Below are 16,062 nucleotides of genomic sequence, written 5' to 3'. Positions count from 1 at the left end.
ATGGTCCATACAAATTACTGTGCATAAAAAACAAATTTCCAAGCTACAAGAAAACTCTAGAAAGAAAAATCAGACAAGACAAGATCAAAGATCATATGTTCAGCTGGGGCAAAGATGTAGAGGAATGAGCCATGGCAAGACAACAAAACCAAAAAGTTAACAAAAAATTTCAAAACATCAAGGACAACTATTTTATGATGGGACTCACGATGGCAATTAACACGGATTAAATTAACCAAAAATATAGAAAATCAAACAAATGCACTCGCTGGAAAATGTCAGGAGCACGTTTGGATCGGGCTCCAGATGTGCTGGACCTGTCTGGGGAACTGAAAAACATTTTGGAAAACAACTTCACAACACAATACAGAAAAAAAAAATCTGCAAAAATCTCGTATGAATTTGCCCCCAGAAATATATTTAACGATATGCTTTTTTCAAATATGACTAGGAGACAGAAAACAGAACCTGGAGAAACATTACTTTGTATAATTGCTTGGCAGAGTATATATTGTTCAAAAATGGAAAAACGCAGAGAGTCCTTCAATGGAAGAATGGAGGGTTTGAAACAATGTCGAAGCAACAGAAATGGACAAAACTAACATGTGGATGAGACGCAGGACTTTTTGGAAATCCAACGTAAGGTTGCAATTATTTTTAGAAACACTGTTAAAGAAACATGGACTCTGTGAGAATTGGACTTAATGATGTTTTAAGAAATGAACCCTCAATACTCTATGATTCACTTCTTAAGAGATAAAAAAGCTAAGGAGTGTTGAAGAAACATCAGCTCATAAGCTCCCATTCGTATCAAATAGAGAGAGAAAAAAGAAGAAGACAAGATAGAAATAGGATACATCAATGTATTCAATCACAAGAAGAATAACTGGGGCTGGTTGAGCGATGGGAATGAACTAGCCAAATACAGAGCATGGGAAATGATGATGGGTGGAATAAGTGCATAATATGCAAATGGATGTAATGGCTTTTCTTAAATTGTAATTAAAAATGATAAAAATTAAAAATTGTCCAAGCTTTGTAAGGCCTGGATCCGTTCTTTTGCTGGGCAGGGAATGACGAATGGCCCCTGCCAACAGCCACACACGAGGAAACAGCTGCCCAGACCGGGAAACCAATAAGCCTTGGTGCATCTGGGGAAGCACCAAATGTGCTCTAGACTTTCTCAGCAATGGCAGCCTCCAGTTCTCTTTCACTTCTGCCTGTTCTTATAGCAAACGAAGCCAAAGGTTTCAAAAGTGTAGACTAGCAACCATCTTACAGCTCAAAGGTGGAGGTATATGGAGGCTGTATTCTCACTGGGTGACTGTTGAGTTGGCTTTTCTTTTTCACCCCGTCTGTAGTTTCACATTTACTTCTCCCAAATCTGCTGTGTGTGTGTGTCAAGTACAGTTGTCCAATGAGGAACAAACAGCTTTCTGGTTTAGTTTTCAAACACACTACCCTAATGGTTTTTATTTCTTTTGTGTTTGCTTTTAAAGTATTGGTTGGCACTTAATGAAGAGAACAAGAAAAGTGATTGTGTTTTATAGGGCCTTAAATCAGTTATCCTATTGTCCCACCGTGACCTCCCCAAGAAGGTTAGGGAATGCAATTGTGCGCTCCAAACTATTGCTTTGATTCAGTTCCCCATAACATTAAGTGATCTTGGCAGCACCCTTGAGAAAAGAGAAAGAAGCACTGTTGCACAAGCTTTTGAGCTCTCTATGGATGGAGATTTATACCAATGGCTGTAGGGGTTTTGAGCGTGTGAGAATAGTAAAAAGAAATAAAACATATTGTGTGCGGTTATGGTGTGGGATTATAAATCAGTTTCCCATGATGGGCCATAAGGGGATTGAGGACAAAGTGAGAGACAGGCTGTACATCAAACCCTAGTGAAGTAGGTAACTATATGGAAGTGGGTGGGTGTTCTTTGTCTGGGGGGGCATGATATGATCTAAGAGCAGAAGAGAGCACTTCTACAGGATAAAAAACGTGACCTCTAGCTGGCATTTATCACACAATGGTTGTATCTGTCCTGAGTGCTGCCTTGCATTCAATTACTCGTTGTGCACCTTTCACTGGAGGGCAAAACTGGTCGACAGGCTCTCTCAGCCTTGCTGCTATCCTTGCTGTCGTTTTTAATGTTCAGCATAATATTTTATAGCCTTGTATATCTGTTTTTGGTTATATATATTTGATGTTGGAAAGTTACAGGGGGGGGGGAGTTATGAGGGGGGAGTCTGTCCTTTTGCCTTCCACCTCCAGACATGATCCAATACAGATTAGATTAGATTTGTTTACGTTCTTTAGAAACATAAAACTGAGAAACTGTTTTAAGGATACAGTACAATTACCACCTGGCACTAATAACAAACCTAGCTTTGTAACGCATCTAGATTTAAGGCCATGTTTCCTAAGCCCCTTCTATAAGTATCGTGGTCCCTCGTATTTGCAGGGGTTTTTGGGTGAAGGAGTCTGGTGAATGTGGAAAAACTCCAAATTAAGAAACACTATTCTTTTTACCTAAGAGGACAGCTCTCTAGGAATCTCCAGGGCCTCCAGTGCAACTCTATGGTCAACATCCACCAGAAGTTATCACAGAAATCACGCTGGAGGACTGACAGATGCCTAGAGGAAGTGTTTTTTCTAGGAACATCTAGGTTCTCCAACACAACTCAATGGTCAATGTCTGGCAAAGTTGCGCTGGAGGATCTAGAGATTCTTAAAGGAGGACGTTTTAATCAAACCATAAAATAAATCCACAGAAGTCAAAGTTGCAAATGCGGAGGGCCACTGTCGTGGTGAGAGAAATTTGTCTCTCAAAAGTCACAAGACTGGAGGAAACGACAGCAAGTGCTGGGAATATACTGGATAAAAGGGGGAAAGAGCTGTTGGGAGTTTGCAAGAGATAATTCTATTGTTCATAAAACAGCAGGTAGGAAACGGGGATTGTGTGTGATAAAAACAGTGGAGCATATAAAGCCAGCTAACAGTTCTACTGCTTTATAAGATATGTAAAAACATTCCAGTGGGATATATTTCAAATTATAAGAATTGTGGGTGGGGAAGAAGGGATGTCTCTAGGATATATAACTGGTTAAAGAAAAAGATTTATTGAACTCAACTCTTAGGACAAACAATTATTTATGTTCTTCTTAAGATTCACAAAGGCCAATCCTCCTCTTCCGGTAAAATTAGAATGTGGGGGGTCGGATTTAAGACTAGTATCCAACTGTAGTCCATTTTGGAAGCCATTTCATACCCTACTTGATCCCTATACTGGGAGAAGAGGATACAAAGAAAAATATATAATAATAAAATAATACTTGAAAACAAAAACAAATCCTTTTAAGGTTGAAAGAATGATATATAATGGCATTATGGATGTAGAGCATATTATACATCTACCCCAGGATGAGCCGTGAATGATAGAATCTTCTCTGGACAAAAAGGAAATCAAGACCCTTCCAACACATTCCTGTCTTCTCATTATATAGTATTAACAACAAATTATTTAAAATGTGGCAAAAATACTATTGTGCTGTTAAGGAGGTGGCCCTGGCATCATGCCCCATGCTCCAGAACATGGAACATGTTTTAAAATGAATAATTAATGTTAATAGTAGTACAAGGAAAACTCTTTTTAGGCAAGTATGTTGGATGATATATTTAACCTTTTAATTTAGGGAAGTATGATTATCTAAAATATTTTTGTAATCATCTTAGAACTATGATGCTCTATCTCTCTTATGGCCTCAAACACATTTGCTTTTATGAAGATATTATTATAATGGCATCCTGATATTGACACAACGCTGAGGGGCAATGGTCACTTAACACACATATCTAATGTTTTAAGGACAAACAGTGGAAAGGTTCTGTGTTCAGAACTTTTAAAGGAGTTGACAGGGTTCCAATACAATTGGCTGCATTGCTCTCTCATTTATATCATATTTTAAAAACTGGCTTTCTGCCTGCCGAAGGAAGCAGAACTGGCCGCGTTTTAGGTCTGACCCCATTGGAAGACGTTTCCTGGGTTTTTACTGAGGGAGCCACAGGAAGATGCAGCATGTGGTGTTGCCTTTACCTGGGGCAAAGGTGGAAGCGTCCAATGAACGCTTATTGGTCCGGTCGAGAGAGAGAGCCAGTGGATGGTGCAGACGTTTTGGGGATGGTCTGGAAGGAGCTTCCGGGGCCCCAGGAAGTGTCTTCCTCTATGAGGGTTTCTTCAGGTGCACACTCGGAGATCTTGGGAAGCGTTTGGGGCGGTCTGAAGGAGCTCCCAGGGCCCAGGAGTGGTCCTTCTCTATGAGGCTTTCTCTTCAGGTTGCACAACTGGAGATCTTGGGAAGCGTTTGGGGACGGTCTGGAAGGAGCTTCGGGGCCCAGGAGTGGTCCTTCCTCTATGAGGTTCTCTAGTGGCACAACTTCGGAGATCTTGGAAGCGTTTGGTGACGGTGTCTGGAAGGAGCTTCCGGGGGCCCCGGGCTGTCCTCCCTATGAGGCTTGTTCTCTCAGGATGGCAAACTCGGGAGATCTTGGGAAGCGTTTGGGGACGGTCTGGAAGGAGCTTCGGGGGGCCCAGGCGCTGTCTTCTCTATGAGGGCTTTTTCTCTCGATGCACAACTCGGGATCTTGGAAGCGTTTGGGGACGGGTCTGGAGGGGAGCTTCCGGGGCCACCAGCGGGCTGTCCTTCCTCTATGAGGCTTTCTTTCAGATGCACAACTCGGAGATCTTGGAAGCGTTTGGGGACGGTCTGGAAGGAGCTTCGGGGGCCCAGGAGTGGTCCTTCCTCTATGAGGCTTTCTTTCAGATGCAACAACTCGGAGTCTTGGAAGCGTTTGGTGGACGGTCTGGAAGGAGGCTTCCGGGGCCCCAGGCGCTGTCCTTTCCTTATGAGGGCTTTCTCATGATGCACAACTCGGAGGATCTTGGAAGCGTTTTGGGGATGGTCTGGGAAGGAGCTTCCGGGGCCCAGGCGCTGTCCTTCTCTATGAGGCTTCTCTCAGATGCACAACTCGGAGATCTTGGAAGCGTTTGGGGGGACTGGGTCTAGAGGAGCTTCTGGGGGCCCAGGCGCTGTTCTTCCTCTATCAGGTTTTCTTTTTCCCCAGCAGGTTTTCCTGTGGCAAGTTTCCCATTAGCAATCTCGTGGTTCAAGAAAACAAAGGATGCAAACGAAACTCCTATATCTCCACATCAGATATTCTGTTACAGTTCCTTAAGAGTAGAAGAGGCAAGGCTGCTGCCTTCTGACAGAGAATCTATGTACAATTGAAGAAAAACGCATCACCCTCTGGAGGAACAGCACGATGAGAAACTATCGCAGATTCGTCCCAGGCTGAGACAAAACCGTCTTTCCTAGAGAAATGCTCTCGTGCGTCCAGCCATGATCTGTATCCTAGGCTATTCATACAAGTCATGGGCAGCAAAAGCGCTTGAGTCTGGGAGAAGGCACGTTCCAACCAGAGTCTGGGCCATCCACCAGAGAATGCCATCACTTCTTCTCAAAATGACCGCTCCACCAAAGAAAAGGTACACCTGGGGCTGGCTCTAGGAGGTTTTGCTGCAAACAAAAAGGCCACCTACTAGAGGTGTACAGAACCCATTGATTAAAGAAAACCGGTGCAGTGTGTGGAGGCTAGCATCAAACAAAGGTCCATCCTCCTGTGGTGATGCTTGCTTTTTTATTTCTTTTACAGAAACATGGTTTTTAGTGTTTTGAAAGGAGGGCAAATGAATAGCCATCGCAGCGCTCTAGTGGTCCTCCTCAAAGCCTAAGGAATATGCGTTTGCATCTAAATGGTGGCCTTCTCCTCCTCGGTGTCCTCTGCCCATGAGCCCAGGCATTATCAGAGATGAACCCATTTCCCCACCAGATTTGTGGCAAACTTCCCATAGCACCTCAGGTTGGAAACCAAAGGATACAGCAAACATCCTGCAGACCTCACATCAGTATTCTGTTGCCGTCCTCAGTGCGGAAGGGGTCAAGACAAACTGCCCCCACAGAAAAAGAACGATTAGTGGAAGTGAAGAAGAAAAGACGCATCACGGCTGGATGGACAGCAGATGGGAAACGTCACAGCTTCAGTTTCAGGCCGAGGCAAAGCCTGTCTTTCCAGAGAAATTCTCTGGTGCATCCAGCGATGGATCTGTATCCTTTACGACTATCAGTCCCAGTCATGTACAGCAAGAGCCTGGAGTCTGGAGAGAAGCACATTCCCAACCTGAGTCTGGGCCATCAAACCAGAGATGCATCCGTTCTTCTCTCTGCAAAAAGCCTGCCTTTGCAGAGACCTCCGTCCCTTGGAGTATATATACACCTGGGTATGGTCTGGTCCACGAAGGCGAGAGGGGAGCTGTGTGGATTGTTTGGCGTTTGGAGTTTGTGGAGGAGGGGCCTGGAGAAGGAGAGGGAGGCAAAAGAGGAAGAAGTGAGAAGGTCTGCAGCAGCGGAAGGAAAAATATAATCAGCGGAAGGCCAGTCTTTTGGGGGTTTCTTCCCGGGGGCGTTTCCTCTACTTAAAAGGCTCTTGCCCCAAGAGAGGAGAGGAGAGAAGGAGCTGGGGAAGCCATTTTGATAGGGGTGCATCCAAACAGTGGATCTCTACCCTGCAACTGGCAACTTGAGTCATAGTGGCAACCTTACGGTTCAATCTGGAGAGAAGGCAATTCTAACCGGAGTCCTGGGGGCCATCCACCAGAAGAATGCATCACTTCTTCTCAAAATACCAGCTCCCACCAAAGAAAAAGGTACACCTGGGGCTGGCTTCTAGGAGGTGTGCTGACAACAAAGGGGCCCACTACTAGAGGTGTACAGACCCATGATTTTAAAGAAAGCCGGTGCAGTGGTGTGTGGAGGCTAGCATCCAACCCAAAGTCCATCCTCCCGATGGTGATGCTTGCTTTTATATTTCTTTAAACCCGAAAAACATTGGTTTTTAGTGTTTTGAAAGGAAGGGCAAAATGAATAGCCATCGGCAGGCTCTAGGCTGTTCCTTCCTCAAAGCTAAGGCTTTTTGCATCTAAATGGTGGGTTCTCCTCCTCAGAGTCTCTGGCCATGAGCCCCAGGCATTTCTCAGAAAAAAGAACCATTTCCCCACCAGATTCTGTGGCAAACTTCCCATAGCAACCTTCGGTTTGGGAAAAACAAAGGATACAGACAAAATCCTTTTAGACCTCCCACATCAGATATTCTGTTCAGTCCTCAGTGCGGAAGAGGCCAAGACAAATGCCCCCAGAAAGAAAGATGTATGTGGAAGTGAAGAAGGAAAATGCATCACTATGGAGGAAGAGCAGATGAGAAACTACCGCAACTTCAGCCCCAGGCTGGGACAAAGACCAGTCTTTCCAGAGAAACACTTTGGTTGTCTAGCAATCGATCTGTATCCTGCGATGATCAATCCAAGTCATGTACAGCAAAAGCACTTGTGTTTGGGCAGAAATGGGGCCTCACCGACTTACTGGGCAAGCTGAGTTGCTGGGGGCCAGGAGAGGTGGGAGGACTGGGGGGCCTGAGGGTCTGCGGGCTTGCCCCATGAGGGCACTCGCAGGCTCTTCCATGGCTTGGGCACCATGGTGGTGGGTGGCACCCCCACAGTAGCGGGTGCCACATCCCAGGCCCCTGGAAGTGGAAGCGCTGGGGGCCCCAGCTTTCGAACTACAGCTCCCCAGCACCACCTGGGAGAGAGAGGCGGCCCTCACTGGCTGGTGCATGGGGGGTTGGGCGAGGCCATGATTTGGCGAGAGACCAAGGGGACTGTCCCTTCTGCTGGCTCCCAGCCACTGATTGGCTGGCAGTCCTATTTAGGCCCAGGGAACACCAGTGGCTGGCGCCCTTTGCCCTTTCTGACTCCCCTCAACCCTCCCTTTGTGTATGATTGGCGTTGTGCTGTCACAACTTTACCGGGGGTGGTAGCCATAGGTCTCAGATCTGGTGGTTTACTGTGCTGTGAAGCCAGGATCGGGATCAACAGTGGACCCGGGGGTGCTGAGGGTGAGCCGATGTAACAAATACGGGGGCGACATGATTTCAGCGTTCCCTGGTTGACCGGGTGGAAAATAACGCACATGCGCATAGACGGATGGTGGCGCAATATTCGCACCTGGTGGGTTACCCCTCTGTTATCCCAATGGCTGGCCGTGACCAGGCATATTCAGTTCATTGACCAAACATGGGTTGGTTGGATGACAGATCAGACCTTATGCTTTTTGGGGCCAACCCCTCCTTTCCAGTTACTGTTTGGTTACGTTATGTTATAAAGTTGTGGCCATTTTCTGCCAATTGGTCATCATTGTGGTTCTTAATTCCTCCACCCCTGCCCAAAATCCACAGCAATGACACTCTCATTAAAGCAGTGTTTCTCAAATAGTGGGGCACGCCCCCCCAGGGGGGGCGCGAGGCTCCGTAAAGGGGGCGCGAGGACCTGAAAGAAAGGAGGCTCCCAATAAGGCTTGGGGCCTAGCAGGTCTCCTCTCTAGTCCCCAAAACGAAAGCCTCGGCTCTTCTGGGAGAGACAGGGAGGCCAACTATTACCTTTTGGAGGCCTCCTGCTTCATCCTCTGAAAGGTGAGCTATTCCGCACTGAAACAAAATATCTCCTTTACACGCAAACTCTCTTCCGCACTTTATTCTGCTGCTGGCCCTTTAACTTCCCTGCCTCACAGCTCCTCCCGCCACCCTCTGATTGGCTGCGACCAGGTGGGTGGTGTACAACTATTGGCTCTCCCGAGTGTCCGTCAGGAAAAATGATGACATCGTCATCACGGTCCCTTATGTAGGAAGGAGGGGAGCATGCTGGGAAATGTAGTTTTCTAGTCACGCCAAGCTTTTTTGGAAGAAATATATTATTATAATCATATAATATTTTTAATTCTAAAGTCAGGCCACCCCTGAAGCAGACTAGGAAAACGTCCTTAGTTGTAAAGGAAGCCCTGCAATCTGAGGGCTGGAAAGTATTTTATATTTTAGTATAGTTTTCTATCGATTTTATTTTTACACATTTTACATTTTAATATAGATTTTTAAACTTTTTATATATTTAATGCTTTTGTTTTGAAAAATATTGAAATGTTGTTGTTTTAAATTTGTTGTTTCCTGCCCTGAGTCCCTTATATTTGGAAAAAAATATAAATATAAAAATTAAATAAAAATGATGATGATGATGATGTGTGGATGATGGATGATGATACAGCCTCTTTTTTGGTTAGTTTTAAAGTCTGGAATTAAAGGCTTTCCTGTTTTCTAAAGCGTTTGGAAGTTTTATTTTATTATTATTATTATTAACCTTTATTTATAAAGCGCTGTAAATTTACACAGCGCTCTACATACAATCTTTTTAATTAGACGGTAATGTTGTTTATACTATTACCTTTCTATGAATGAATGAATGATTCAATATAAAAAATTTAAAAAAGAGTATTAATAAAGTTCAAAATGCTTTAGAAACAAGACAAAGCCTTTAATCCCGTTTCATTCGTTCATTCATTCAATTTTTATTGAATATGTGTATAGTTGCTTTATAGCAATGCACTTTACCCACATATTGTTTTATAACTATATGTTTTATATTTATTATTCCTTAGATATACGGCCCCTGGCAGGATTTAATGTTTTGAATTGATTGTGTCTGTAGAGCAACATGTAAAACTTATGGCACTGTACAAACAAAAATTATTTTATTTATTTATTATTATTTTATTTATTTGTATCCATCATTTCCTATAACTGGATTTTCAGAGCGGCTTACAATATTAAAAGAACAAATACCGTGGTACCCCGGGTACGAAAGCACCGCCTTACGAAATTTCCGGGATACAAAAAAAATTCCATAGAAAAAAACTGTTTCCGGGTTACGTTTTTTTTCGGGTTACAAAAAAAATTTTTGGTGCTTTTCGGCGCTTTTTCGCACGAACGCGGCTTTCCAGCGCTAGCGCCTATGGCTTTTTCGGTTGCGAAAAAATCGGGTTACGAACGCCGCGGCGAAACGAATTAATTTCGTAACCCGAGCACCACTGTACAATTAAAAACATAGAAAAGAGGTGCATTAAAAGGAATTAATTGAAAAGGAATTAAGTGTTAAAATAGATAGCTATTTAAAAATAAAATACATTTTTTAAAAATAAAACTGTATAAAAATTTAAAATGAAACAACTCCCAAGCCCTCCTTTACAACAACACAACAATAATTAATTATATGCTGAATGAGGATGCAAAAAAAACTGTTTTGGGTTAGGCCCTCATAGAACTTATAACATTTTATAGGAAATGATTACTATTTACAGTCACGCGGGGGGGGGGGGGGGCGCGAAATGTTTCTTCTTCCTAGGGGGGGCATGACAGGAATAATTGAGAAGCACTGCATTAAAGAACAAATGCACCTGGGAGTGGCCAGCTACTAGAGGTAGCCGTCCCAAGTTTTTAAATAAGGGGCTGGCCTAAAATGGTGGGAGGCTAGCATCCAGCCCAAAGGTCCATCCTACTGATACTGATGGCTTGCTTTTTGCAGGCCCAAAGGAAGGAAGATAGTAGAAAACTATCAGGGTGGGGTCCAGAGAATCAGGGACTCAAGAAGACAAACAGGGAAAGGTGGCTCTGGAGATATGGTCTTGGGCAGCCAGAAGAAAGGTCAGAGAGGAAGAGTCCTCCAAAGTCCGAACCCCAGGAGGACCCTGGAAACTCTACACCCAACGCCGGAGAGGAAGAGACTTTGGGCTTAGGAGAAGGGACAGAACGCAAGCAAGGAGCCGAGGGAGCTGAAGGGTAGAGTCCAGAAAGGAGCCCATAGAAGTAGAACTACATGCGCCTAGTCCCAAGAAGAGCTCACTAAGCCACAGGTGTTCCAGCTTTTGGGGGATAATGGTGGGACACCTGAGGCCAAAGTATTGGGTGCGAGTGCTGCAGCAACAAAAGGGTAGTAAACTTCCATGGATAAACAAAAAAGGGCAGGACCCCAGCTAACCACACAGCGGCCATAAGCAGATTGTCGAAAAGCATCCAAAAGCAAAGGACATTTGCATGAATTTTCCCACCTTCTCAAAGCCTTGGAACCTGCTATTCTAGGGAGTCTAGAACGTTATTCTGACATACTTTCTAACATTTTTTCTTTAGAGAAAGGGATTTTAAGACAGTGCACTACTATTTTAAATGAGCATCACAGAGTTGGAAGAGACCCCAAGAGCCATCCAGTCCAACCCCATTCTGCCATGCAGGAACACAGTATCAAAGCATCCCTGACAAACGGCCGCCCAGCCTCTCTTTAAAGACCTCCAAAGAAGGAGACTCCACCACTTTCCAAGGCAGCGTCTTCCAATGTTGAACAGCTCTTACGCCCAGGAAGTTCTCCCTAATATTCAATTCTATTTGATGTTGACTTCTTGTGTCTGTTTCAGGTGTATCTGTGATCATTTCAGTTTGTAAGCCAGCTTCTATCCCAGTAAGAACTATAAATAAAAGGGGTAATGTAACAATGATGGTGGTGGTGACGACACTGTCATTCACTTTATTTTACATGATTTCTTTCATTTATATCCTGACTCCCTCTCCCTCCCAAAACGGGATTCAAAGAGGCAGCTGCTTCTGGTTTTGTAATGTGCTCCAGAAGCCCTCCAGAAAAATACATTTTTGTCTAGCTTGGAGATATATATATATATATATCATGGCAAATATTTCAGAATAATTTATCACCACTTCCCATTTTTAAAATGTTAGCAGCAACATTCCCAAAATGTTGGAGCAATTACACTTTAAAGAAAATAATAGCACAAAGGCCAGTCCCACCCAATTTACCTCCTGACATCACTCCTTTCTTTGTTCTGTTTCAGGGCTCTGTCTGTTGTATTATACCAGTAGTTATAACACCAAATATAAGTCAAGAGACATGTTTACCCGCAATCGATATGGCATCTTCCAGATTGACAGCGGAAACTGGTGTTTTGACGGTTGTGTCGTTTCAAAGAACCAGTGTCACACCAGATGCGAAAGTAAGTGACTTGCAAGCAATGGTCTAAGTATCCCAAGGCACTTACATTTAGTGATGTGAATTTATCTCTTTATTCTTACTGTCTCCGAAAGGAAATGTTATTATTCTTCCTCCTCTGTGGAGATCAAGGCATTTTTTTTCTTGAAACAATAACAGAAATTTATTTGAAAATAGAATTATACAAAGTATCAATGATTTAAATTGTTATTATAGTTTTTCTAGGTGCACGCTTTTATTCTTAAACTTAGTCGTGGCTTAGATTTCTTAGAAAGCAACTGTTTCCAACCATATGTTTTCTGTTATTGATATTCTTCTTCTTTTTCTTATTACTTTTTATTAAAAAAATTATATACATAAAAAACTTAAAACAACTCTTCATTACACCATTGCAAGGATTTAAACCTTTTCTTAGTGTCAGAAAATACATTGAAAATATAACCAAATACTTCCCAAGTTACTTTGAAATCAACTCTCAACTTCATACGTAGAATTCTCCCTCTTTCTCTTTTTCCTCTTTCTGATTGTTTTCTTGTACCTTCAAAATATAATTCTGATCAGTAAAGTCTGGTATACAGTAATACTACATTAGTTGCATTTATCTTATCATTATCTGCATTGACTATTCATGTAATATATCAGTATCGGGTCCCACTCTTCTATGGAGATCAAGGTATTTTAACTTGGTTGCTCCTCAGAGGAGGGAGACATTCTTATGAACGAGGGCCATAAAATACTCAAGGTGGCTCTCCATCCCTAATTCGTCTTGCAATTAGTGGTGTGAGCCATAAATAAAACTTTGTTGACAGTGGCGGGATACAGATGGGCAAAAAGGGGTGTGTTCATGACATCATGAAGGTATAGCCTTCAGACGGCCCTTACCTGAATGCCGTCATGAACACGCCGCCCACACGCCCCAAGCGGGAAGAAGCGGCATTAAAAAGGTGCCGCTTTTTCCGCTTCTTTTCTATATAGTGCGCAGCTGCGCATCTCCGTCTGTAAACTGCTGCACCGGTACGCCAGAATTGCTATGCCGCTAATTTAAGTTGCCCATTTAAAAGCTCCGTGTCTGCTGCGTCGTATAATGAGTCGGGGTCCTGGAACATGCGCAGTTTGCAGTCAAGCTTTAATTGCAGCATCAGATGCAATGCAGGTGTGGAAGCTGCAGCACAGCTGCAGCGCATTTTAAGACTCATAACCCTAACCCTAACCCTAGAGCAACATGTACGCATGCGCTGCTAGAATCGTGGAAAGTTTGGAATTTAAAATGAACCCCTACACACATTCCTGCGCCATTTTCACCTAACAATAAAAAACGCTAAAAATGTAAATATTTAGATATGTACAAGGGAGGTGATGGTGGATGGAAGGGGGACAGCGGCGGCAGCGGCGACAGCTGTGGCTGTGCACTGCAGATTCAGCAAGAGCGCGGGGACCAAAGGAGAGGAGGCATCCATGATGCTGGTGACATTGGCAATGTGCAAGCGGACAAGGATGCCAACACCAGCTGATCACCAGCTGGCAGGAGACCACCTTTGTTCTTGGCCAGGGCGGGGGGAAAAGTTTTAAAGGGGCTTGGGCACTTTAAATGTGCCCATAGGCTTTCTGCCGCAACCGGCAAAGGAAAAAAAAGCCCCGTTTTTGGCCGCCCGTGAGGAAGCTGCCTCTCTCTTTGCAGTGTCCTGCGAGGCGGCGGTATGGAAACTGCGGGTCAGAAACGGCCCCAGGTGAGGTGTCTTCACTGCCCCCCATGTGGAAGCCCCATACACCTGAGCCACGCCCCCAGGGCGGGCGGTCTGGAGGCTCCGTATTCAGCAGAATACACCTCCAAGACGACTTCCCCTGCCAGTCTGTATCCCGCCAGTATCTAACAAAACTGGGTGGGCTATGCTTATCTTTACAATGGAATTTCCCTTTCCCTCTCCTCCTGCAGCTGAGTTAAATAATTCAAATTGCCTTGACTGAGATGTGAACAACTAAAATGAATGGCTGAGGCACTGTTGCTTGTTACTTAAGGGAAAAAAGAAAGAAAGAAAGAAAGAAAGAAAAGAAAGGCTTGAATGCCTAATTTCTGACTGAAAAGCCTGCTCTGCTGCTTCTTCTGCAAAAGCAGCGTCTGCAAATTCTCACTCCTCAACTGAGCAGCAGCCAGATTCAGCTCGTAACTGAGAAAATAATAATTTAAAAAATCCCATATATTTAATGAAAAGCAACACGCTTTTGTCACATCCCTCTTTACATTCTCTGTCCAAGGAAGGCTTCGCGTTCGGAACATGGGGAGACAGTTTTGTCAGGCTTTGAGAGGGTTGTATTCTCCCTTCTGGGATTCTCAAGAATCACAGAGTTGGAAGAGACCTCAAGAGCCATTGAGCACCATTCTGCCAGGCAGGACTTACACAATCAAAGCAGAGATGGTCCCCCTCCTGAAACCGCAGGCCATGGTCCAAGAACCCAAATAGTTCTTGGTGGCACCATCTGCAGAGCCACTTGTTCACATCCTCTACTTTCCTCTCCCTTCCTGGACCATGCCCTGCAAATAGGAGAATTGGAAGAGACCTCAAGCGCCATCCAGCCCAACCCCTTTCTGCCATGCAGGAACTCACAGTCAAAGCAACCTTGACCGATGGCCATCCAGCCTATATTTAAAAATCTCCAAAGGAGACTCCATCGCCTTCCAAGGCACACTATTCCAATGCTGAACCGCTCTGACAGTCCGGAAGTTCTTCCTAATGTTTAGGTGAATCTGAATACCCTGCTCCAGGTCCTAGTCCCTGGAGCAGCAGAAAACAAGCTTCTTCAATCCTCAATCTGACATCCCTTCAAAAATTTCAGCATCTCTGTCATGTCACCTCTTAACCTTCTCTTCCCCAGGTTAAGCATACCCAGCTCCTTCACCATTTTAGTTGCCCTCCTTTGGTCATGGCTCCAGCTTTTCAACATCCTTCTTGAATTGTTTTGCCCAGAACTGAACACAGGGTTATTCCAGGTGAGGCCTGATCAGAGCAGAATAGAGAGGTGCTACTACTGTACTTCCCTCACTTTAGACACTATACTTCTATTGATGCACCCTAGACTCACACTGGCCTTTTTAGCTGCCGCATCAGACTGTTCGCTCAAGAAAATCTAAAGGGAAGGCAGAGGAGGAGGTGAGTTTCACAACATGGAGAGACAGCCTTTCAGGCACAGTGTGAGGGAAATTGCACCTAAACACGTCCCACGCCTCAAGAGATTAATAAAAATGGGTGCAAGAAGCACCCAGACAAAATTACCAATATAAACACAAAGGAGGAGGCTGGAGGCTATATTGGATCTGGGACTGGAAGAGAAAGGGTGCTCCATCCACATCCTCCCCCCACTGTATGGCCAAACACGGCTGAAGATTATATCGGCTATGGAAGTACAGGAGACTGGGTGCGCCATCCACATCCTCCTCCGGCTGCATGGACTGAGGCTGGAGGGTACCTCAGAGGTAGACCACACTCACATCGTCATCTTCCTTTGATTCATACAGCATGCAGTGTCCCTCATCTTGGGGCCAGAAGTCACAGCCGGAATCAGGACACCTAGGTTTCCCAGAGGTCTGAAAGCTCCAGTGGATTGAAGGGAAGAGGACGAGTGGTTTCCTATACCCTCCAGGGACTCCTTGGAGGCCTATTTCCAAGGAGGGCCAGTGGCAGGACGCTAAAGGCACTTAGCCCCCTCATGATTGGTTTTAATTATTTAATTTATCTCAATTTGCAAGGAACGTTTATTGTTGGTTTTTCTTTTTCCTTGTTTTGCTTTGTTAATTGTTATGTATTTTGCTCTGTTAAGCTTTTGCTGCTGTTGATTTGCTATGTATTTTTAATTTTTAACTTAATGCTATTGTTAATTGTAATTTTTTGTTATTGTTTAATGCACTGCTGTTACATTTGTTTCTTATTTCATGTTTATTGCCATTGCTTGTATTTGCATTATCCCTTCTGTTGTAAGCCGCCCAGATTCCCACTGATTAGGCAGCATATATAAATAATAATAATAATAATAATAATTATTATTATTATTATTATTATTATTATTATTATTATTATTATTATTAT

General features: G+C 44.0%; 1 protein-coding gene across 1 annotated transcript in view; it reads left to right on the top strand.

Annotated features, from left to right (window-relative positions):
- LOC121932226 (sperm acrosome-associated protein 5-like) overlaps positions 1-16,062 on the top strand; it is a 23,382-nt gene that overhangs the window by 3,690 nt on the left and 3,630 nt on the right. The window contains exon 2 of the mRNA XM_042470723.1: positions 11,829-11,987. Coding sequence (XP_042326657.1) covers positions 11,829-11,987 — 159 coding nt within the window. The remainder of the gene's footprint in view (positions 1-11,828; positions 11,988-16,062) is intronic.

The sequence above is a fragment of the Sceloporus undulatus genome, chromosome 5 (assembly GCF_019175285.1).
Source record: "Sceloporus undulatus isolate JIND9_A2432 ecotype Alabama chromosome 5, SceUnd_v1.1, whole genome shotgun sequence".
NCBI lineage: Eukaryota > Metazoa > Chordata > Lepidosauria > Squamata > Phrynosomatidae > Sceloporus > Sceloporus undulatus.
This window is presented reverse-complemented; position numbering and strand designations above follow the sequence as displayed.